We start from the raw sequence: 24,872 nt of genomic DNA on the forward strand, positions 1-24,872 counted from the left end.
ACGTCTCTGACTAACTGTCAGAAACGCCCTTCTGACCATAGAAGAGCTACGGTACCGGACCGTAAGCTCTTCACACCGGGTCCACATCGGGAAAGCCGACAGTGTGCTGAACTCAGCGCACTGTCAGCTTTCCGGCAGTATATAGAACTGCCTGTGGGCAAAATGGTGAAAGGTCCTCTTTAACCCCCCCCCCCATACCTTCAATAGTAACATGCCTGCAATCAAAATGCTGTTTGACTGCAGGCATGAACAGTTAACCCCCCCCCCCTCCCGGACCCCCCCCCCCCCATACCTTCTACGTTGCAGACCGGCTCCTGTCTGCGAACTCGCAGGAGCCAACCTGTTCCGCGCCCAGCCGGGAGCCTGCTGAAGGCTCCCGCAGTGCAAACACACTCTATATCCCATACACGGCAATACACTTGGATTGCCGTCTATGGGACTTGCAATCACATGATTGCAGGTTCAAACCCAAACAGTACAGTAAAACTAAAAGTCACACAAAACACTTCTTATAAATAAAATAAGCCACTACAATACATACACAAGTAAATTCAAACCCCAAAAGTGCACTAAAACAAAAAGTCATACAAAACACTTCTTATAAATAAAATACGCCACTACACCACATAAACAAGTAAAAAACACTCTCACGGTGAGTTCACAAGTAGTCAACGCGCCACGCAATTTGCTGTGCTTACGGAGCGTGTCTGCCGCGTTTTTTTAACGGTGCGCGTATACGCCGTCTACGTGGCGTTAAAGCGGCGCATATGCGCACCGTAAAAAAGCGTGGTGTACACGCGCCGAATTGCGTGGCGCGTTTACTCTGTGTGAACTCACTCTCATACATCACGGTATAATGCTTCCAGTCACATATCCACTTCAAAGAATCAACTGAAAAAGCACGGCTACGCCTTTCCACCACATGTCCCTTCCTCATGACATCGCCAATGGACATGTTCCCGAAAACCGTAGCTCTGTTTTTTAAGCTAATTCTTTTTAATCCATAGGTCCTTTTTTTTATTGAAGAATGTAATACAACCAAGATTCCGGTCCATTCACACGCAGTAATGCGGCACTCCATTTAGGCTTACTTTTACGCGGAGCGCGACGTTACGGTAGCGGTTCCACTGCGTTTTCCCCAGTATGCGAAAGAGCAGTGCTATCACCGAAACATGACTCTGTCAATAAAATTAACCACAAGATATTACAACAGTTACTCGGTGACTCAAAAGTATACAAATCAATAGACACAGTCATGACCACTGACGAAAGCACAAATTACCCTGTCGAATTCCTTAACACCTTGGAATTACCAGGCGTGCCTTCCCATACACTCGAGCTAAAGCTTGGCGTCCCAATTCTGCTCATGCGCAATCTTGATGCACCCAGATTATGCAATGGCACAAGGCTACGTGTCACACAGCTGGGGAAAAATGTCATTGAAGCCACTTTACTTACAGGAGCAGCTAAAGGTGAAAGCGTCTTGATCCCCCGAATACCAATTATACCAACTAATTTGCCATTTCAATTTAAAAGACTCCAATTTCCACTCAAGTTGGCATTTACAATGACTATTAATAAGTCCCAAGGACAAACACTAAAAGTGGCAGGAATACATTTAGCCACACCGTGCTTCTCTCATGGTCAGCTTTATGTCGCTTGCTCCCGCGTATCCAGCCCTGAAAACTTACATGTCTTGGCAGAAAATAACAAATCCTACAATGTGGTATATAGAAGTATATTAACTTGAAAATCCACGCTCACGAATACAGTATGTACATTTCAAGTTTACCATCTACCACCTGACCTAAAAAAAAAAAAAAAAATCCAAAAATACAAAGATTTCTATAGCAAGATTTCTCAAATGCTCTGACAGTTTCACACGTCTGTCTCCACCCAGTTCTCCAAACACCGCAGACGAAGTCGCGGGTAAAAGACTTAATATTTGTAGATCTAATCTGATTTCTTTAATTTGTTCACTTAACAGGTTAAAACTTATAGCTACTGTCCCGGTGATTTCCGCTGGAAGCTTTGGCCTGTCTTGTGACTATAAGGAATTTCTCACACGCATTTTAATGCCGGCCAGAAAAATAACATATTTTTTTTACGAGTTTTGGAAATTTACGAATGCAGTAAAGCCGCAGTGGAATTCTGTTTACATATATAAAAAGGATAATAACACAGAATCCTGCTACTGGTAAGCACAAAAATGTTGTAACCGCTTGTATATATCAGTGAGAATAACAGAAACTATGTTATAGTTACCCAAGAAAATGAATAATTATATTATATTATATGAATATTATATTATACATTATATTATATATTATATTATAGGAATAACCTAAGCTATCTTTTCCAATTTATCATATAAAAAAGAGAATAATTGCATTGCTATGTCTGTAAATGTCTGAACTATAAAATAATGCACTATTTATCCATATCATTTAAAAAAAATACAAAAAAAAAAAAAAAAAAGGAATAAATGTTACTAATAAAGACTACAACTCGACTCATAAAAAAAGAATCACTTTCAGGCTAATGCCCCACGTAGTTGTCCGCAGCCAAAAAAGCACTGCAAGAAAAACCGCTGCGGAAACGCATTGCGGTTTTTCCCAAAGTGCTTTTCACAGAAAGTCCACAGAGTAAATTTAAAAAAAAAAGCACAGTATTCTGATCCTGTTCCCACACCGATGATTAGGGTAGAAAAAAACCTCTTGCGTCTGGGAAATCAACGTGGCACAGGTGGCATGCTGGCATCATTGCACAGGGTCATTGTCATGTCCTCTGCACAGATAAGAGGCTCTCTTCTATGCTATTTGCATGGTGCTTCTTTGGGGATGTCCAGTGCCCCGGATTCCCAATGATCTCCCACTTGGGATTGCCGCCCTAGGCAATCTTATCTGTATTAATAAGGGTATATTCATACAGGATCTTTTGCAGGCTGATTTTGAAGCGGAAACTGCCTTAACATCTGCCTCAAAAAACGCCTCCTATTAATTTCAATGGGAGTCAGTAGCAGATTTTTTCCTCTAGCGTATTTTTTCACCTAGAGGGAAAAAAGCAACAAGACATATCTTCAGGTAAATTCCGCTTTGAAAAACCCATTGAAATCAATGAATAAAGGAATGCAATTTTTTAAATGTGGTTTTTGATGTATTCTTTGAAAAAGAACACATCAGAAAATCCTAGCATTTTTTTAAAGTGAAGTTTTCAGGTCTATACAATGTGCTGGATAAAAAAATAAAAAAAGGCATAAAAAATCCATGAAAAATACAGTGACAAAACAAACGTGAAAAAAAAACACATAAAAAAGTTTCCTAATTCCTGAAGCAGATTTTTTCAGCCTCCAACATACGTTTAGATTACTGAAGAGTGATCCCTAAATAAAATTCCCCGTAAGGAAGCCACTAAAACCAACTAGCAGGTCAGAACAAAAACCAAGTTTTGAAGGGCTGAATTTTGAGCAGCAATGAGCCAAACAATATATCTAGTTTTAGTTTAAAGATGTAAGGTTAATAGTCTAGTCTTACACTGACCCCTACTGGTGAATGTAGCAAGCTGTTTCATATTAATGCAACCATCTTTTTTCTGGGTTAGGGAGCGTTCACACTACCGTCGGTGTCCGACAGCTAGTGTCCGCTGCTAAGGTCCGTTCAAAATCTTGTGCGGACATTAGCAGCGGACACTAGCTGTGTCCATGACATTTTGCATTGATTTAAATGGACATCGGGTGCGTTCTTTTACTGTCTGTGGGTGTCGTTAACTGTCCGTCCCCAAAGATGTACGACTTTTCAAGCGGACAGAAAAAACCTACATGGTGGTTTCCCTATAGGTATAATGGAAGCAGAAAGTCTACAAAGGAAACTTCTGTACCTGTAGAATTCAGGTATAACTCACACCAGTTTTCTGTGATAATTCTGCCGAGATGTCCCTACTGTCATTTTCATTAAAAGTATATTGACATCCTGTGATTTCCAAACCAATCAAGGTTTTGAAAGCTGCATGTATTTCTCTGCAATGAGTGGATGGGATTTACTAGAAAACCTACAAGGCCAAACCATAACCCTAAGTTCACACCAGGATTTTTGGACCGGAACAGGTTCCAGACCAAAAGCAGGTGCACTGCACCGGCATCCAGCCGCACACTCCACTTCAGATTAGGCCCAATGAATGGGCCTAGTCTGGAGGAGGGAGTGTCTTCAGGCCGAATCACGAGGCGACTTGGCCTGAAGAATGAGCACCTCACTTCTTTTTTCTGGGAGCCGGAAGAAACAGCTCCCAGAAAAAACTCCTGAGCGGCTCCCATTGATTTCATTGAGTTCAAACTACGTGTGAACTGACCCTCACATTTACAACAAGTGGGGCCTCGGCCTAAATGTTGTTGTATCTTTATTGAAGAGGAAGAGTTTTTCTAATTAAAAAAAAGAAATTCTAGTTTAGTGCGCTACCATGATAATGATTATGCAAACTTATATGTGCTATTGTTATTTTTGTAAAAAATTAATATTTTACTGTGTGTCCTATAACTTCATTGCAGGTACGTTAATGCTTTGGAGCTAACGGTGTCCCATTTCTCCAAAGCACTTAGCATTAGAGAAGTCTTGAAGAAAGATAACGTGGAAAAAATTCTAACAAGCCCAAACCGGAAAAGCAATGGTATTTAGTTACATTTTACAAAACGTAATTAAATTATAAAACTGAACATAGTTTTCACATTTTAGATATCCCCTAAATTGTACTTTTGTCACTACCGCTTTCCAAAGTCCAACTTAAAAGAATAAGAAACCTTTTGCTCCCATACTGCTTTTAGTTTTTTTGTTTTTAATTAGAAAATATTAGAAAAACATTTTATTAGATTTTGAAACGTTGGTAAAGAGGATATGACTGCGTCCAATTTTGTTAGTTTTGTTTTGCTTACTTCTCCCAATTACATACTGCTGACGCCTTCCCTGTAGTTTTAGTCAAGCAAGACTTATCTTCCAGTGCATTGGGTGTCCTGACATACTTTCAGCCACGCTAGTGTTCCCATCAAGTTTTCCATGTGGTACCAACCTGTACAATGAAAACGTTTTATGGTATTAACTATCTACTAAGATGTGTTGTGGTAAAGGTTTTCCTTTTGCAAAAAAAGCTCGTAGTCCCTTTTTCTTTATACCTCTCAGTGTCAATCCTGTGTACTGCCAATAAGATTTTAAGCTGGCATGGGAATGGTTGGGTTTATGGACTGCATTTGTGAATATCCGAGGTTGGATGGAACACTCATTGTGCTGCAGGGTAGATCAACTTGAACCTAATCTTGCAGTTACTAGTGTATATAGTATAGTGTATATAGGTCTGAGCATACCTTGCTGACAGTTCTGTGTCAGTTAGCCACATCAGCAGCGAGCTGCGGCCAAAAACACTGCAGCATTGCGCTTTTTCTCTGCAGCATTTTTCACTGAGTCTTCAGAGTTTTCCTCTGTGCACTTTCTGCCTTTATTGTACCTATACAGAAAACAGCAGCGTTTTTCGTGCAGGCAGTGCGCGGCAAGCACACGGACCCCATTATAGTCTATGGGGTCCGTGTGCTTAACTGCACAGCGCTTGCATTTGCGTTGGTATTCCGTTAGTGTGGGTCCTCATGCGGAACGCTAATGTGAATAGAATGCTTCATTAATTCCGGAGGAAATTCGGTATAGAAGTAGCAGACAGGCCGCTATGTGCACCGCATATGGTATGTGGTGATGGTAATGATGTTACCAATTCTATCTTATAACAATTACACTAGTCCTAGAGTCCTATAGTACCATGCAACATAGTATATACAATTAAATTAACAATATCTAGCTAAAACATTCACTACCAGCAACCTATACTTGTTAGTGTGCAGTAACTTTATGGCAATATGCATGCTAAAGCATACCTATCTGGTATTATATATTGCTTGTGCATCATCTCACAGTAAAAAATAACATCAAACATATACATAGCATACTACAACATAGCAAACATAACTGTAATTGTAATGTCAATTCAGCGCACTGATGGCTTTCCCATTCTGTGCCCTGGGGCTGGAGATATCAGTGCTGTTAGTTTTGGCATTGATCTCTGCCCACCATCAGAAGGATGTTCCTGACAGTCTAACTGGGTTGTGAGCAATGCCCCCCTGACAGTACTCATCGATAGCCCTGTACCGGGAGAGCTCAGCATCATGGCTGGGCAGTAAGGAACGCCACCTCTGGCACTATAAGGCTATGGATGAGTACTGTCAGGGATGTCATTCCCCACAGCCCAGCTAGACTGTCAGGGACGCCCTTGTGACGGTGGGCAGCGATCGGTGCTAAAACTAACGGCACCGATATCTCCAGCCCCAGGGCACAGAACAGGAAAGCTGACAATGCGCTGAATTTAGTGCGGTATATAAAACCACATCTGCAGGAGGACATGAAAAGTCCTTTTTAACTGCTGGGCTGCACTTATACTGTTGCTATGGGGCTTCATATGAAAAGTACAGGAAAGCTACATATAATGGATCAGGCTGGGGCCTCCTAAGAGTACCAAAAAGATTTCTTAAATAAATGCAATTTTTATCTATTTTTCCCACTATAGTTCTAATAATGTGTGGCTCACCTGCTGATGTTGAGGAATTAATAAACCTCGTAAAAATTCCTGACGAAATGGTCATCATTCTTATGGATATTTACAAGTAAGTCTTCACTGATATGGAATGTAAAGAAGCTTAGTAAATATTCTCAATTGTATTTACATTTTTAGGTCACTTATTTTTCTAGTTCTCCCTGAACAATGATAAAAACTGATCTCATATAATGTGTATGTAGTAAAATATGGTATAAAGCAAGATGGCAAGAGTTACAGTAAAGGGCAGATTAGAATCTTAAAGAGACCCTGGAAAAATTCTAAAAGTGGCCTCATGTGCAGGTAGGGTAAACTGGCAGAGGACACGGGGGAAGAGTTTATAGGTAAGGGGGTACTTTGGATAAATTGCCTTCAACCATGAACTATATTGGGCTAAGACAAGATAGACTTTAACCATAATCCTATGTTCCTGTATAAAGAGTCTGGAGTTTTGTGCTTTAACCATTAAACTTTGAGCCTTCTGAAATTTACAGAAAGTTACAGATGTATCTCTAGTGTTCACTAACGCATGATAAAAATCCATGAAAAAGCAATGAATAATATTTCCCATACTTTACATAATCACATTGTGTGAAATATCACCATCCTCCTGTCAATGTATGTAAATATTGAAGTGACACTCAAATCTGTATATGGCGCCATTCCCCATTAGTCTATGCAAGTCTACTTAAGGGTTCATCACACACGGGGATGCTGTGTTCAGTAGACATCACAGCGAAAGGGATGTTAGAAACATCACAGTAAACTAAAAAAACCCCCACTTATTCTTTAAGATATGATATACATATCCAATATAATGTAATTCACACCATCAAGTTCCTTGTGTCCTACATCTCACCAAAGTGTCCAAAGACCAGATCTTGAAGTGGAACACCCCGAGGTGCCTAAAAGCAGTTGTATAAGGTATGGAGGTGCTGTGTCCCATTCCCAGATCAGGGAGGGCTACTATTTCTGCAGGAGGTCAGTGGGGGCCCCTGGACATAGAACACAAAGTGCTTATGATTTATGGTTGAACTGCTTATCTTCTATGCACCTCAATGATCTGACTCCTTACTGGCTCACTGACCTCTGATAAGAGCCCAAAATCTTGGCTGAACTTTTCACAGACGATACAGTGGAAAAAGAATATATCATTAGCAATATATATACATGAAGGTGAGAAAGCAGGCCAGATGACCCCATGTTTTATCAAATGGAGCAGTCTAGCAGGAATAATTTCTGTAAAGTATATAGCCAGTCAATCCCTAAACACAGCAAAGCAGAAGAAAGGGCTTATTTTATTGTAAAACTGCACTCTTGCCAACAGTTCTGATTTTTGCTGGACTGTCCTAAAACACTAGGCTACCAAGGCCTGGTTCTGTGCAAGGTGGTAAGTATGTGCCTGTTAGTTTGCATCCAACTAGGACCATACTTAATTTACATTTATTTATGTTTTCAATTATTTTCAGAATAACTGGCTTTTAGGCTTTGTATTCTGGAATATTGCATCCTCTGATACAGCATAAGCTATAACTAAAGTAGCTGTTATATTAAGAAATGTATTCACTGACACTTTCTTTTGCACAGCACTGACTACTTTGAGGACGACACCTCTCCGCCACATATGAAGAATGTACTGGTACTAACCTTGCCCCGGTCAGATTTTAGTGCAGTAACTAATGATTCTGACACAATTGAACTAGTAAGTCACAGACTATTTACATGACTGATACATAGATGTTTAAACGTATCATTTTAAAATGTGTTGCTAAATTCCCCCACACTGTCCCAACCAATAATGGTGAAATTTGATAGTATCCTGACAATATTATTGTCAACAATAACTCTACCAAGCAGATTTTGTAAATGTGACAGTAAATAATGGTCAGTAAATATTGCCTCAATCAGTAATGGAGCCCACAGAGTATAATCACGCTAAGCAGATTTTCTCACAATAAATGTGTTCATATTGTGTTTATTATAAATATACCAATCAGAATTTCTCCATAGTGCATATAAATGTCCACATATTACCCCCAAAAATGATTGTGCCAACCACTGTGCCCCCAGAACTAACAGCTGAAAGTGGGCTTGTTAGAAATCACAGAAACGGATGCTGTGCTAATACTAATAATAAAGTAAAAATCCATATGTTACATAAAATGCTATGTTTTCTGAAATGACTGATATGCTTATCCCAGTTCAACAATATGAGCTTCAGATGCCATGTATTAATTATACATACAGTGTATGTGTGAGGTTAAAGTATATAGTATTAGTAAATGCTGTGGTTATCAATATATTTCAGCTAAAAGATGAATATGCTGCTGGATACTTGGATGCAGTTATACTATTTGGACATGCACTGAAGAACCTTCTCAGTCAAGGAGATATCACAAAAACATTTTATTTCATCAACCAATTTCGTAACATCAGTATCAAAGGTTTGCTTAGATAACTTTGTATCTGTATCACCTGGTAAAACCTGTATATATGGGTACTACACAGTACGACTTTACTTATCCTTTATATTCTGTAAGCTTGTTTCTGGTACCATATCTGTGTAGTAAGCTTGGTTCTGGTACCATATCTACACAGTAAACTTGGTTCTGGTGTCATATATGTGTAGTAAGCTTGGTTCTGGTACCATATCTGTGTAGTAAGCTTGCTTCTGGTACCATATCTACACAGTAGGCTTGGTTCTGGTGTCATATATGTGTAGTAAGCTTGGTTCTGGTACCATATCTGTGTAGTAAGCTTGCTTCTGGTACCATATCTACACAGTAGGCTTGGTTCTTGTGTCATATATATGTAGTAAGCTTGGTTCTGGTACCATATCTGTGTAGTAAGCTTGCTTCTGGTACCATATCTACACAGTAAGCTTGGTTCTGGTGCCATATTTGTGTAGTAAGCTTGCTTCTGGTACCATATCTGTGTAGTAAGCTTGTTTCTGGTACCATATCTACACAGTAGGCTTGGTTCTGGTGCCATTTATGTGTAGTAAGCTTGGTTATGGTACCATATCTGTATAGTAAGCTTGGTTCTGGTACCATATATGTGTATTAAGCTTGGTTCTTGTACCATATCTACACAGTAAGCTTGGTTCTGGTACCATATTTGTGTAGTAAGCCTGCTTCTGTTCCTGTATCTATGCAGTAAGCTGGGTGCTGTTATATCTGCTCAAACCAATTTTTAATGCTGTACCCCCAAAGCTAAGTGGGATACACAACAATTCAGTCAGGCTATATACACTCAATCCAGTTTTTTAATGCTGTACCCCCCAAAGCTAAGTATGATACACAGCAATTCAGTCAGTTCATGTATGCTCAAACCAGTTTTTAATGTTGTACCCTCCAGAGCTAAGTGGGATACACAGCAATTCAGTCAGGCTATATACGCTGAATCCAGTTTTTAATTGCTGTACCTACCAAAAGCTAAGTGTGATACACAGCAATTCAGACAGGCTAAATAAGGTCAATCAAGTTGTTAAGGGTCTACCCCCCAAAAGCTAAGTGTGATACACAGCAATATAGACAGGCTAAATAAGGCCAATCAAGTTTTTAAGGGTCTCCCCCCCCCAAAAGCTAATTGTGATACACAGCAATTCTGTCACGCTATATAAGCTCAATCCTTTTTATAATGCTGTACCCCCCAAAAGCTAAGTGGGATACACAGCAATTCAGTCAGGCTATATAAGCTTAATCCAATTTTTGTTCAATCCAGTATTGTTTGCCATCCATGATGTGAACTATGCCTTTGTCTCTTGAAAAGCAACACAACATGAAGTCAGCCATGTATGGCAGTGTGTTACTTGGCATGACTTCGCTGCCCTCAAGAGTCACTCTCCATTTCCTCTATTTTCCACTCCCCTTCACACCATCCGTGCTGAAGCAATGGGATGCACTGAACTTCCCCTCAAGCCTCGTGTGGGACAGTGACATGAAATGCCACTTCATCCCCCTCGTCTTCCTCCGCCAGCCAATGGTACGAAGATGACAGGAGTGTGCTCTGAATGTTTTCAGCCTAGCATAGGCTACTTTTCACTTACGAAAATGGCTGCACTTTCATCAGTATATCAGGCACAATGGTGTAGGTTTCAAAGAACCTTTGCACCAACAAGTTGAAAACATGGGCCATGTGTGGACCATGTTTGAGTCTGGCAAGCTCCAGATCTGATACCAAGTTCCGGCCATTATCACATAGGCCAACATGCCTGGGCCCAGGTGCAGCAGGGAAAAACCTTTTGCCGTCACATCGAGGATGGCATCCCTAACTTCGGGGGAAGTGTTTTTTCTGTCGGCCAAGCTGATGAGCTTCAGCACGAACTGCTGACGTCTCCACACCCCAGTGCTGAAGCACTTACAGGTCGCAAGTGTGGTCGAGGTTGCAGCGCAGGAGTAGGCTTTCAGAGAGGCTTTCCCCAAAGTGTCAGAGACAGATGTGGCGGTGTCCAGGCTGGTGGTCTGGACTGCAGCACGAGCACTGTAAACAGTGGAAGAGGCAGTGTCAGCAATGCTGGGTGACGATTGTCCTGCTTTTGCTCTCTGCCACTGAGCCAAGGGCTTGCCTTCCAAATGACAGCGCACGCAAGAGGTGGTAAGGTTGCTCTTTTCAGAGCCCCTACTCAGTTTAGACTTGCAAAGTGTGCAATCCTCACTAAATTTGTAATGTAACTGACATGTAAATGATGGGTCTATCCATTGGCTGTTCATTTTGATGAAAGTCAGCCGGTGAGCACTGTCAGCTGACATCCGGCTCTGCTTATCCATGATGATGCCACCAGCTGCGCTGAAGACCCTTTCCGATAGCACGCTGGCGGCAGGGCAGGAAAGGACCTCCAAGGCATATAGCACAAGTTCCAGCCACAAATCCAACTTGTAGACCCACTAAGTGTAGGGTTCAGAGAGATCGGAGAGGACAGGGCTGTACTCCAGGTACTACCACAACATGCGCCTATACTTGTCCCTCCTGGTGACGCTAGGCCCCTCAGTGGCGGTAGTTTGGCCAGAGGGTGCCATTAATGTGTCACAGACCTTGGAGAGTGTGCCCCTGGTGGGTGTGGACCGGATGGCAGTTGTTAGCCTGTTGGAGGAATAAGTCTGCCAACATGGGCGAGTTTTACGCGAGTGGCTAGTACACAGAAAATCTTTGGCCTTGCTGCCTCTGGACATGCCTCTAGCCACCTTTTCTGCTGCTGCACTTGCCTCCACATCTACACTGCTTTCCCCGCTATACATCACCCCTGTCCATGTTGGGTCGGTGGCCTCGTCGTCCACCAACTCCTCTTGCAATTGCTCACTCTCCTCCTACTGCAAACTGCACATAACAACAGCTTGTTCTGATGGCAACAGTGTCTCATCATCATCATCACTGAGGCTGAGAAACGCCGGTTGTGGGTCCACAACCACAAAATTGGCAGGAAATGGCGGATGCTCCAGTATTTGGGCATCAGGACACAGTCGTCTGGTAGCTCCTGGGATTTGGGAAGTGGTTCAACAGAGGGAGAGACAGTAAAAGGACCCAAAAATAGATCCTGAGGGAGCTGACTTTGATGAACCCTTGGGTTTTGGAGATGGAACTCCATCAAAGCTCTCTGCTACTCACACACCTTGCTCAACATATGGTATCTAGGGTTTCAGCGTGTGGTGACCTCGCACAACAGCTGGTGCTTCAGGCAGATGTAGGCATTGCTGTATTGAGTGTATTGAGGCTAGCAGCAGCTACTGTAGACTTGCCAAAGTCGGCGCACAAGTGCTGCACTTTAGCCAGTAGCTCGTGTAAATTGGGGTACGTTTTTAAAAACAGTTGCACAAATAAGTTGAAAACGTGGGCCAGGCATAGACTGTGTTGGAGGCTGGCAAGCTCCAGAGCCGCTACCAGGTTCCGGCCATTATCGCACATGAAAAAATGCCTGGGCCCAGGAGCAGCGGCGAAAACCAAGTTGCCATATCATCCAGGATGGCATCCCTCACCTCGGAGGCAGTGTGCTGTCTTTCCCCCAAGCTGATGAGCTTCAGCACGGCCTGCTGACGTCTCCCCATGCCAGTGTTGCAGCATTTCTAGCTCGTAGCTGGGGTTGATTTAGCGGCGGAGGAGGAGGGTGGTGTTTCAGCACTCCTACCAGGAATATTTGGCGGGGAGACAAGGCAGGTCGCCACAGTTTGCGACCCGGTCCCAGCCTCAACTACAGTCAGCCAGTGTGTCGTGATTGAGATGTTGCGTCCCTGGCCGCATGCACTTGTCCACGCGTCGGTGGTCAAGTGGAACTTTGAAGGGAAAGTGGTTTCTGTTCTACATCTAAAGTACTGGAGCATGTTGTTTGGACTATTAACACCTGATCAGAAGCCTGTAGAGGTAATGTAGAGTCCGATATTAGAGGACCATTACCGGTAGTAGTGGTTGCAGCCAATTCTCCACCTTTGCTGGCCTCTAAATAAAAGTTACCCCCAGGACTTGATGCCAAAATGTTATCAATTTCCCAATCAAAATCAAGGTCAATGTCTGGGTCCTCAGTCCAATCCACTTCATCAGTCCCACACAATGAGAGTGATGGTTCTGGAACCACCGTTTTAGGGGCTAACAATTTTAAAGGGGCTAACACTCTGCTGGTGCAAGGCTCAACTCACCCAAAGGGCAAAAAACTCTGCTGGTGCAAGGCTGAAATAAGTAGAGATGAGCGAACACTAAAATGTTCGAGGTTCGAAATTCGATTCGAACAGCCGCTCAATGTTCGTGTGTTCGAACGGGTTTCGAACCCCATTATAGTCTATGGGGAACAGATACTCGTTAAGGGGGAAACCCAAATCCGTGTCTGGAGGGTCACCAAGTCCACTAAGACAACCCAGGAAATGATGCCAACACCTCTGGAATGACACTGGGACAGCATGGGAAGCATGTCTGGGGGCATCTAACACACCAAAGACCCTCTATTACCCCAACATCACAGCCTAACAACTACACACTTTACACACTCAATACCACCTCTCTGACAGTAGGAAAACACCTTGAAACATGTGTATTTGGCACTTGCAGTGAGGAGAGCTTGTCACCAGCAGTGAATTTGGCCCTTGTAGTAAGTTGAGGTTGGCACCAACATTTGTTTTGAAAATCAGGGTGGATTGAGCCTCTAACCAGCAGAGTTTGGGCAAATTCATGGTGGAGGGAGCCTCTAAAAACCCCAGTTTGGACCAATTCATGGTGGAGGGAGCCTCTAAAAACCCCAGTTTGGACCAATTCATGGTGGAGGGAGCCTCTAAAAAACCCAGTTTGGACCAATTCATGGTGGAGGGAGCCTCTAAAAACCCCAGTTTGGACCAATTCATGGTGGAGGGAGCCTCTAAACAGCCCAGTTTGGGCAAATTCATGGTGGAGGGAGCCTCTAAAAAACCCCAGTTTGGACCAATTCATGGTGGAGGGAGCCTCTAAACAGCCCAGTTTGGACCAATTCATGGTGGAGGGAGCCTCTAAACAGCTCAGTTTGGGCAAATTCATGGTGGAGGGAGCCTCTAAAAACCCCAGTTTGGACCAATTCATGGTGGAGGGAGCCTCTAAAAACCCCAGTTTGGACCAATTCATGGTGGAGGGAGCCTCTAAAAACCCCAGTTTGGACCAATTCATGGTGGAGGGAGCCTCTAAACAGCCCAGTTTGGGCAAATTCATGGTGGAGGGAGCCTCTAAAACCCCCCAGTTTGGACCAATTCATGGTGGAGGGAGCCTCTAAAAACCCCAGTTTGGACCAATTCATGGTGGAGGGAGCCTCTAAACAGCCCAGTTTGGGCAAATTCATGGTGGAGGGAGCCTCTAAACAGCCCAGTTTGGGCAAATTCATGGTGGAGGGAGCCTCTAAACAGCCCAGTTTGGGCAAATTCATGGTGGAGGGAGCCTCTAAAAACCCCAGTTTGGACCAATTCATAGTGGAGGGAGCCTCTAAAAACCCCAGTTTGGACCAATTCATGGTGGAGGGAGCCTCTAAAAACCCCAGTTTGGACCAATTCATGATGGAGGGAGCCTCTAAACAGCCCAGTTTGGGCAAATTCATGGTGGAGGGAGCCTCTAAACAGCCCAGTTTGGACCAATTCATGGTGGAGGGAGCCTCTAAAAACCCCAGTTTGGACCAATTCATGGTGGAGGGAGCCTCTAAACAGCCCAGTTTGGACCAATTCATGGTGGAGGGAGCCTCTAAAAACCCCAGTTTGGACCAATTCATGGTGGAGGGAGCCTCTAAACAGCCCAGTTTGGACCAATTCATGGTGGAGGGAGCCTCTAAAAACCCCAGTTTGGACCAATTCATGATGGAGGGAGCCTCTAAACAGCCCAGTTTGGGCAAATTCATGGTGGAGGGAGCCTCTAAACAGCCCAGTTTGGACCAATTCATGGTGGAGGGAGCCTCTAAAAACCCCAGTTTGGACCAATTCATGGTGGAGGGAGCCTCTAAACAGCCCAGTTTGGACCAATTCATGGTGGAGGGAGCCTCTAAAAACCCCAGTTTGGACCAATTCATGGTGGAGGGAGCCTCTAAACAGCCCAGTTTGGACCAATTCATGGTGGAGGGAGCCTCTAAAAACCCCAGTTTGGACCAATTCATGGTGGAGGGAGCCTCTAAACAGCCCAGTTTGGACCAATTCATGGTGGAGGGAGCCTCTAAAAACCCCAGTTTGGACCAATTCATGGTGGAGGGAGCCTCTAAAAACCCCAGTTTGGACCAATTCATGGTGGAGGGAGCCTCTAAAAACCCCAGTTTGGACCAATTCATGGTGGAGGGAGCCTCTAAAAAACCCAGTTTGGACCAATTCATGGTGGAGGGAGCCTCTAAACAGCCCAGTTTGGACCAATTCATGGTGGAGGGAGCCTCTAAACAGCCCAGTTTGGGCAAATTCATGGTGGAGGGAGCCTCTAACCAGCCCAGTTTGGGCAAATTCATGGTGGAGGGAGCCTCTAAAAACCCCAGTTTGGACCAATTCATGGTGGAGGGAGCCTCTAAACAGCCCAGTTTGGGCAAATTCATGGTGGAGGGAGCCTCTAAAAAACCCCAGTTTGGACCAATTCATGGTGGAGGGAGCCTCTAAACAGCCCAGTTTGGACCAATTCATGGTGGAGGGAGCCTCTAAACAGCTCAGTTTGGGCAAATTCATGGTGGAGGGAGCCTCTAAAAACCCCAGTTTGGACCAATTCATGGTGGAGGGAGCCTCTAAAAACCCCAGTTTGGACCAATTCATGGTGGAGGGAGCCTCTAAAAACCCCAGTTTGGACCAATTCATGGTGGAGGGAGCCTCTAAACAGCCCAGTTTGGGCAAATTCATGGTGGAGGGAGCCTCTAAAAACCCCCAGTTTGGACCAATTCATGGTGGAGGGAGCCTCTAAAAACCCCAGTTTGGACCAATTCATGGTGGAGGGAGCCTCTAAACAGCCCAGTTTGGGCAAATTCATGGTGGAGGGAGCCTCTAAACAGCCCAGTTTGGGCAAATTCATGGTGGAGGGAGCCTCTAAACAGCCCAGTTTGGGCAAATTCATGGTGGAGGGAGCCTCTAAAAACCCCAGTTTGGACCAATTCATAGTGGAGGGAGCCTCTAAAAACCCCAGTTTGGACCAATTCATGGTGGAGGGAGCCTCTAAAAACCCCAGTTTGGACCAATTCATGATGGAGGGAGCCTCTAAACAGCCCAGTTTGGGCAAATTCATGGTGGAGGGAGCCTCTAAACAGCCCAGTTTGGACCAATTCATGGTGGAGGGAGCCTCTAAAAACCCCAGTTTGGACCAATTCATGGTGGAGGGAGCCTCTAAACAGCCCAGTTTGGACCAATTCATGGTGGAGGGAGCCTCTAAAAACCCCAGTTTGGACCAATTCATGGTGGAGGGAGCCTCTAAACAGCCCAGTTTGGACCAATTCATGGTGGAGGGAGCCTCTAAAAACCCCAGTTTGGACCAATTCATGATGGAGGGAGCCTCTAAACAGCCCAGTTTGGGCAAATTCATGGTGGAGGGAGCCTCTAAACAGCCCAGTTTGGACCAATTCATGGTGGAGGGAGCCTCTAAAAACCCCAGTTTGGACCAATTCATGGTGGAGGGAGCCTCTAAACAGCCCAGTTTGGACCAATTCATGGTGGAGGGAGCCTCTAAAAACCCCAGTTTGGACCAATTCATGGTGGAGGGAGCCTCTAAACAGCCCAGTTTGGACCAATTCATGGTGGAGGGAGCCTCTAAAAACCCCAGTTTGGACCAATTCATGGTGGAGGGAGCCTCTAAACAGCCCAGTTTGGACCAATTCATGGTGGAGGGAGCCTCTAAAAACCCCAGTTTGGACCAATTCATGGTGGAGGGAGCCTCTAACCAGCCCAGTGTGGGCAAATTCATGGTGGAGGGAGCCTCTAAACAGCCCAGTTTGGACCAATTCATGGTGGAGGGAGCCTCTAAACAGCCCAGTTTGGGCCAATTCATGGTGGAGGGAGCCTCTAACCAGCCCAGTTTGGGCAAATTCATAGTGGAGGGAGCCTCTAAAAACCCCCGTTTGGACCAATTCATGGTGGAGGGAGCCTCTAAACAGCCCAGTTTGGACCAATTCATGGTGGAGGGAGCCTCTAAAAACCCCAGTTTGGACCAATTCATGGTGGAGGGAGCCTCTAAAAACCCCAGTTTGGACCAATTCATGATGGAGGGAGCCTCTAAAAACCCCAGTTTGGACCAATTCATGATGGAGGGAGCCTCTAAACAGCCCAGTTTAGGCAAATTCATGGTGGAGGGAGCCTCTAAACAGCCCAGTTTGGACCAATTCATGGTGGAGGGAGCCTCTAAAAACCCCAGTTTGGACCAATTCATGGTGGAGGGAGCCTCTAAACAGCCCAGTTTGGACCAATTCATGGTGGAGGGAGCCTCTAAAAACCCCAGTTTGGACCAATTCATGGTGGAGGGAGCCTCTAAACAGCCCAGTTTGGACCAATTCATGGTGGAGGGAGCCTCTAAAAACCCCAGTTTGGACCAATTCATGGTGGAGGGAGCCTCTAAACAGCCCAGTTTGGACCAATTCATGGTGGAGGGAGCCTCTAAAAACCCCAGTTTGGACCAATTCATGATGGAGGGAGCCTCTAAACAGCCCAGTTTGGACCAATTCATGGTGGAGAGAGCCTCTAAAAACCCCAGTTTGGACCAATTCATGGTGGAGGGAGCCTCTAAACAGGCCAGTTTGGGCAAATTCATGGTGGAGGGAGCCTCTAAAAACCCCAGTTTGGACCAATTCATGGTGGAGGGAGCCTCTAAACAGCCCAGTTTGGACCAATTCATGGTGGAGGGAGCCTCTAAAAACCCCAGTTTGGACCAATTCATGGTGGAGGGAGCCTCTAAAAACCCCAGTTTGGACCAATTCATGATGGAGGGAGCCTCTAAACAGCCCAGTTTGGACCAATTCATGGTGGAGAGAGCCTCTAAAAACCCCAGTTTGGACCAATTCATGGTGGAGGGAGCCTCTAAACAGCCCAGTTTGGACCAATTCATGGTGGAGGGAGCCTCTAAAAACCCCAGTTTGGACCAATTCATGGTGGAGGGAGCCGCTAAACAGCCCAGTTTGGACCAATTCATGGTGGAGGGAGCCTCTAACCAGCAGAGTTGGTGGAAATCAGGGTGGAGGGAGCCTCTAACCAGCAGAGTTGTGGGAAAGCAGGGTGGAGGGAGCCTCTAACCAGCAGAGTTGGGGGAAATCAGGGTGGAGGGAGCCTAGTATTAGCAGAATTGTGCAACGCTTATGGTGGATGAGTATGAGGATGCGGAGGAATTGGAGAGGTTGAGTACAGACATGGAGTTTCATGTTGGGGTGCTTTACACAGGTGGGCCCAAAAATGAAGGCTCTATCCAGTGGTGGTTCATTTTTATCAAAGTGAGCCGGTCGGCACTCTCAGCTGACAGACGGGTGCGCTTGTCAGTGATGATGCCACCGGCTGCACTGAACACCCTCTCAGATAGGACGCTGGCGGCAGGACAGGACAGCACCTCCAAGGCATATAGGGCAAGTTCAAGCCACAGGTCCAACTTCGACACCCAATATGTGTAGGGCGCAGAGGGGTCGAAGAGGACAGGGCTGTGGTTGGAAAGGTATTCCCGCAACATGCGCCTATACTTCTCACGCCTGGTGACACTAGGACCCTCCGTGGCGGCACTTTGGCGAGGGGGTGCCATCAAGGTGTCCCAGACCTTAGACAGTGTGCCCCTCGTTTGTGTGGACCGGTGAGAACTTGGTTGCCTACTGGAGGAACTGCCCTCCCTTCCGCCAACGTCACATGCTGGAAACATCTCCATCATATTCTGCACCAATTGCCTGTGGCAAGCATTGATGCGATTGGCCCTCCCCTCTACCGGAGTAAAAGACGAGATGTTGTTTTTATACCGGGGGTCAAGGATAGCAAAGATCCAGTACTGGTTGTCCTCCATGATTTTGACAATACGCTTGTCGGTTGTAAAGCACCCCAACATGAACTCAGCCATGTCTGCCACAGTGTTAGTTGGCATGACTCCTCTGGCCCCACCGGAAAGTTCAATCTCCATTTCCTCCTCATCCTCCATGTCTACCCATCCGCGCTGCAACAATGGGACGATTCGAAGTTGCCCGGAAGCCTCCTGTATCACCATCACATCATCGGACAACTCTTCTTCCTCCTCCTCCTCCTCCTCCTCCATTAAACGCAGTGAAGCGGACAGATGTGTGGACCTACTCTCCAGCTGTGACGGATCGGATGCTATCCCTAACTCCTCTGTGTGATCTGAGTTATCCCTGATGTCAATCAGGGATTCTCTCAGAACACACAAGAGCGGGATTGTAAGGCTCACCATCGCATCCTCAGAGCTCACCCTCCTTGTGGACTCCTCAAAGACCCGTAGGATGTCACAAAGGTCTCTCATCCATGGCCACTCATGGATGTGAAACTGAGGCAGCTGACTTAGTGGCACCCTAGGGTTTTGTAGCTGGTATTCCATCAAAGGTCTCTGCTGCTCAACCACTCTATTCAACATCTGAAACGTTGAGTTCCAGCGTGTGGGGACGTCGCACAAAAGCCGGTGTTGTGGCACATGCAGGCGTTGCTGGAGAGATTTTAAGCTAGCAGCGGCTACTGTCGACTTGCGAAAGTGGGCGCACATGCGCCGCACTTTCACCAGTAGCTCTGGAACATTGGGGTAGCTCTTTAGGAAACGTTGCACCACTAGGTTGAAGACGTGGGCCAGGCATGGAACATGTTGGAGTCCGGCAAGCTCCAGAGCTGCTACCAGGTTCCGGCCGTTATCACAAACGACCATGCCTGGGCCCAGGTGCAGCGGCTCAAACCATATTGCCGTCTCATCGAGGAGGGCATCCCTCACCTCGGAGGCAGTGTGCTGTCTGTCCCCCAAGCTGATCAGCTTCAGCACAGCCTGCTGACGTCTACCAACGCCAGTGCTGCAACGTTTCCAACTCGTAGCTGGGGTCAATCTAACAGCGGAGGAGGAGGCGGTGGCGGAGGAGGAGGCGGTGGCGGAGGAGGAGGCGGTAGAGGAGGAGGAGGAGGGGGGTGTTCTTCTCGTGTCCCTGCCAGGAATGTTAGGCGGGGAGACGAGGTACACCGGGCCAGTTTGGGAAGCAGTCCCAGCCTCAACTACATTCACCCAGTGTGCCGTCAGTGAAATGTAGCGTCCCTGTCCGCATGCACTTGTCCACGCGTTGGTGGTCAAGTGGACCTTTGTGCAAAGCGCGGAACTAAGGGCCCGCCTGATGTTGAGTGACACGTGCTGGTGCAAGGCGGGGACGGCACACCGGGAGAAGTAGTGACGGCTAGGGACGGCATAGCGAGGTGCCGCAGTTGCCATCAGGTCCAGGAAGGCGGGAGTTTCAACAAGCCGGAACGCCAACATCTCCTGGGCCAGCAGTTTAGCGATGTTGGCGTTCAAGGCTTGCGCGTGTGGGTGGTTAGCAGTGTATTTCTGCCGCCGCTCCAATGTCTGAGAGATGGTGGGTTGTTGTAAAGAAGCGCCTGATGGTGCCTTTGATGGTGCAGGAGAAGGAGATAAGACAGGAACAGGGGAGGATGAGGGAGAAGTCAACAAAGTGGCGGAGGCAGATGAAGTGGTGTCCTGGCTCGTCCTCTGGAGTGCATCGCCAGCACAGTCAGCAGTGGCAGAGGCAGAGGCAGTGGCAGAGGCAGTGGCAGTGGCGTGAACGGCAGGCGGCCTTTGTCCTGCCGTTGCTGCCTGCCACTGATTCCAGTGCTTGGATTCCAAATGACGGCGCATTGAAGTGGTGGACAGGTTGCTCTTCTCAGAGCCCCTAATCAATTTCGAGAGGCAAATTGTGCAGACAACACTATATCTGTCCTCGGCGCATTCCTTGAAAAAATTCCACACCTTCGAGAAACGTGCCCTCGAGGTGGGAGTTTTTCGGGGCTGGGTACGAACTGGAACATCTTGGGAGATTCCGGGTGTGGCCTGGCTTCGCCTAAGCTGCTGACCTCTGCCTCTGCCTCTAGCTACCCTTTTTGGTGCTGCACTTGCCTCAACATCCACACTACTTTCCCCGCTTGACATCCCCCCTGTCCAGGTCGGGTCAGTGTCCTCATCATCCACCACTTCCTCTTCCAACTCCTGTCTCATCTCCTCCTCCCGCACAATGCACCGGTCAACTGGATGCCCTGACGGCAACTGCGTCACATCATCGTCGATGAGGGTGGGTTGCTGGTCATCCACCACCAAATCGAACGGAGATGGAGGAGACTCTAGTGTTTGAGCATCTGGACACAGATGCTCCTCTGTTAGGTTCGTGGAATCGTGACGTGGAGAGGCAGGTTGAGGGACAATGAAAGGAGCGGAGAACAGCTCTGGGGAGCAGGGACAGTTGGGGTTATTGTTCTGTGAAGCTTGGGAATTTTGGGAGGAAGGAGGACAAGACTGTTGGGTAATAGGAGGAGAGGAGGCAGAGTCTGACTGGCTGCTGGACAATGTGCTGTAAGCGTTCTCTGACAGCCATTGCAAGACCTGTTCCTGGTTCTCGGGCCTACTAAGGTTTGTACCCTGCAGTTTAGTTAATGTGGCAAGCAACCCTGGCACTGTGGAGTGGCGCAATGCTTGCTGCCCCACAGGAGTAGGCACGGGACGCCCTGTGGCTTCACTGCTACCTTGCTCCCCAGAACCATTCCCCCGACCTCGCCCACGGCCTCGTCCACGTCCCTTTCCGGGAGCCTTGCGCATTTTGAATTCCCAGTTAGAAATTGGCACTATATACCAGTAGCAAAAATTGTGGGTGCACGTAACCCCAATATATTCTTTGAATTCCCAGTCAGACAATGGCACTATATACCAGTAGTAAAAATTGTGGGTGCACGTAACCCCAATATATTCTTTGAATTACCAGTCAGAAACTGGCACTATATGGCAGTAGCAAGAAATGAGGGTATTTGTAACCCCAATATATTCTTTGAATTCCCAGTCAGAAACTGGCACTGTATACCAGTAGTAAAAATTGTGGGTGCACGTAACCCCAATATATTCTTTGAATTCCCAGTCAGACAATGGCACTATATACCAGTAGCAAGAAATGAGGGTATTTATAACCCCAATATATTCTTTGAATTCCCAGTCAGACAATGGCACTGTATACCAGTAGTAAAAATTGTGGGTGCACGTAACCCCAATATATTCTTTGAATTACCAGTCAGAAACTGGCACTATATGGCAGTAGCAAGAAATGAGGGTATTTGTAACCCCAATATATTCTTTGAATTCCCAGTCAGAAACTGGCACTGTATACCAGTAGTAAAAATTGTGGGTGCACGTAACCCCAATATATTCTTTGAATTACCAGTCAGAAACTGGCACTATATGGCAGTAGCAAGAAATGAGGGTATTTGTAACCCCAATATATTCTTTGAATTCCCAGTCAGAAACTGGCACTGTATACCAGTAGTAAAAATTGTGGGTGCACGTAACCCCAATATATTCTTTGAATTCCCAGTCAGACAATGGCACTATATACCAGTAGCAAGAAATGAGAGTATTTATAACCCCAATATATTCTTTGAATTCCCAGTCAGACAATGGCACTGTATACCAGTAGTAAAAATTGTGGGTGCACGTAACCCCAATATATTCTTTGAATTACCAGTCAGAAACTGGCACTATATGGCAGTAGCAAGAAATGAGGGTATTTGTAACCCCAATATATTCTTTGAATTCCCAGTCAGAAACTGGCACTGTATACCAGTAGTAAAAATTGTGGGTGCACGTAACCCCAATATATTCTTTGAATTCCCAGTCAGACAATGGCACTATATACCAGTAGCAAGAAATGAGGGTATTTATAACACCAATATATTCTTTGAATTCCCAGTCAGACAATGGCACTGTATACCAGTAGTAAAAATTGTGGGTGCACGTAACCCCAATATATTCTTTGAATTACCAGTCAGAAACTGGCACTATATGGCAGTAGCAAGAAATGAGGGTATTTGTAACCCCAATATATTCTTTGAATTCCCAGTCAGAAACTGGCACTGTATACCAGTAGTAAAAATTGTGGGTGCACGTAACCCCAATATATTCTTTGAATTCCCAGTCAGACAATGGCACTATATACCAGTAGCAAGAAATGAGGGTATTTATAACCCCAATATATTCTTTGAATTCCCAGTCAGACAATGGCACTGTATACCAGTAGTAAAAATTGTGGGTGCACGTAACCCCAATATATTCTTTGAATTACCAGTCAGAAACTGGCACTATATGGCAGTAGCAAGAAATGAGGGTATTTGTAACCCCAATATATTCTTTGAATTCCCAGTCAGAAACTGGCACTGTATACCAGTAGTAAAAATTGTGGGTGCACGTAACCCCAATATATTCTTTGAATTCCCAGTCAGACAATGGCACTATATACCAGTAGCAAGAAATGAGGGTATTTATAACCCCAATATATTCTTTGAATTCCCAGTCAGACAATGGCACTGTATACCAGTAGTAAAAATTGTGGGTGCACGTAACCCCAATATAATCTTTGAATTACCAGTCAGAAACTGGCACTATATGGCAGTAGCAAGAAATGAGGGTATTTGTAACCCCAATATATTCTTTGAATTCCCAGTCAGAAACTGGCACTGTATACCAGTAGTAAAAATTGTGGGTGCACGTAACCCCAATATATTCTTTGAATTCCCAGTCAGACAATGGCACTATATACCAGTAGTAAAAATTGTGGGTGCACGTAACCCCAATATATTCTTTGAATTCCCAGTCAGAAACTGGCACTGTATACCAGTAGTAAAAATTGTGGGTGCACGTAACCCCAATATATTCTTTGAATTCCCAGTCAGACAATGGCACTATATACCAGTAGCAAGAAATGAGGGTATTTATAACCCCAATATATTCTTTGAATTCCCAGTCAGACAATGGCACTGTATACCAGTAGTAAAAATTGTGGGTGCACGTAACCCCAATATATTCTTTGAATTACCAGTCAGAAACTGGCACTATATGGCAGTAGCAAGAAATGAGGGTATTTGTAACCCCAATATATTCTTTGAATTCCCAGTCAGAAACTGGCACTGTATACCAGTAGTAAAAATTGTGGGTGCACGTAACCCCAATATATTCTTTGAATTACCAGTCAGAAACTGGCACTATATGGCAGTAGCAAGAAATGAGGGTATTTGTAACCCCAATATATTCTTTGAATTCCCAGTCAGAAACTGGCACTGTATACCAGTAGTAAAAATTGTGGGTGCACGTAACCCCAATATATTCTTTGAATTCCCAGTCAGACAATGGCACTATATACCAGTAGTAAAAATTGTGGGTGCACGTAACCCCAATATATTCTTTGAATTCCCAGTCAGAAACTGGCACTGTATACCAGTAGTAAAAATTGTGGGTGCACGTAACCCCAATATATTCTTTGAATTCCCAGTCAGACAATGGCACTATATACCAGTAGCAAGAAATGAGGGTATTTATAACCCCAATATATTCTTTGAATTCCCAGTCAGACAATGGCACTGTATACCAGTAGTAAAAATTGTGGGTGCACGTAACCCCAATATATTCTTTGAATTACCAGTCAGAAACTGGCACTATATGGCAGTAGCAAGAAATGAGGGTATTTGTAACCCCAATATATTCTTTGAATTCCCAGTCAGAAACTGGCACTGTATACCAGTAGTAAAAATTGTGGGTGCACGTAACCCCAATATATTCTTTGAATTACCAGTCAGAAACTGGCACTATATGGCAGTAGCAAGAAATGAGGGTATTTG

At 45.3% G+C, this 24,872-nt stretch overlaps 1 protein-coding gene across 1 annotated transcript in view; it reads left to right on the plus strand.

Moving 5' to 3' along the window:
- GUCY2C (guanylate cyclase 2C) overlaps window positions 1–24,872 on the plus strand; it is a 111,176-nt gene that overhangs the window by 22,067 nt on the left and 64,237 nt on the right. Inside the window, exons 4-8 of the mRNA XM_075286331.1 lie at window positions 1,988–2,197; window positions 4,541–4,659; window positions 6,592–6,688; window positions 8,206–8,320; window positions 8,927–9,062. Coding sequence (XP_075142432.1) covers window positions 1,988–2,197; window positions 4,541–4,659; window positions 6,592–6,688; window positions 8,206–8,320; window positions 8,927–9,062 — 677 coding nt within the window. The remainder of the gene's footprint in view (window positions 1–1,987; window positions 2,198–4,540; window positions 4,660–6,591; window positions 6,689–8,205; window positions 8,321–8,926; window positions 9,063–24,872) is intronic.

This window comes from Leptodactylus fuscus, chromosome 9, assembly GCF_031893055.1.
Source record: "Leptodactylus fuscus isolate aLepFus1 chromosome 9, aLepFus1.hap2, whole genome shotgun sequence".
NCBI lineage: Eukaryota > Metazoa > Chordata > Amphibia > Anura > Leptodactylidae > Leptodactylus > Leptodactylus fuscus.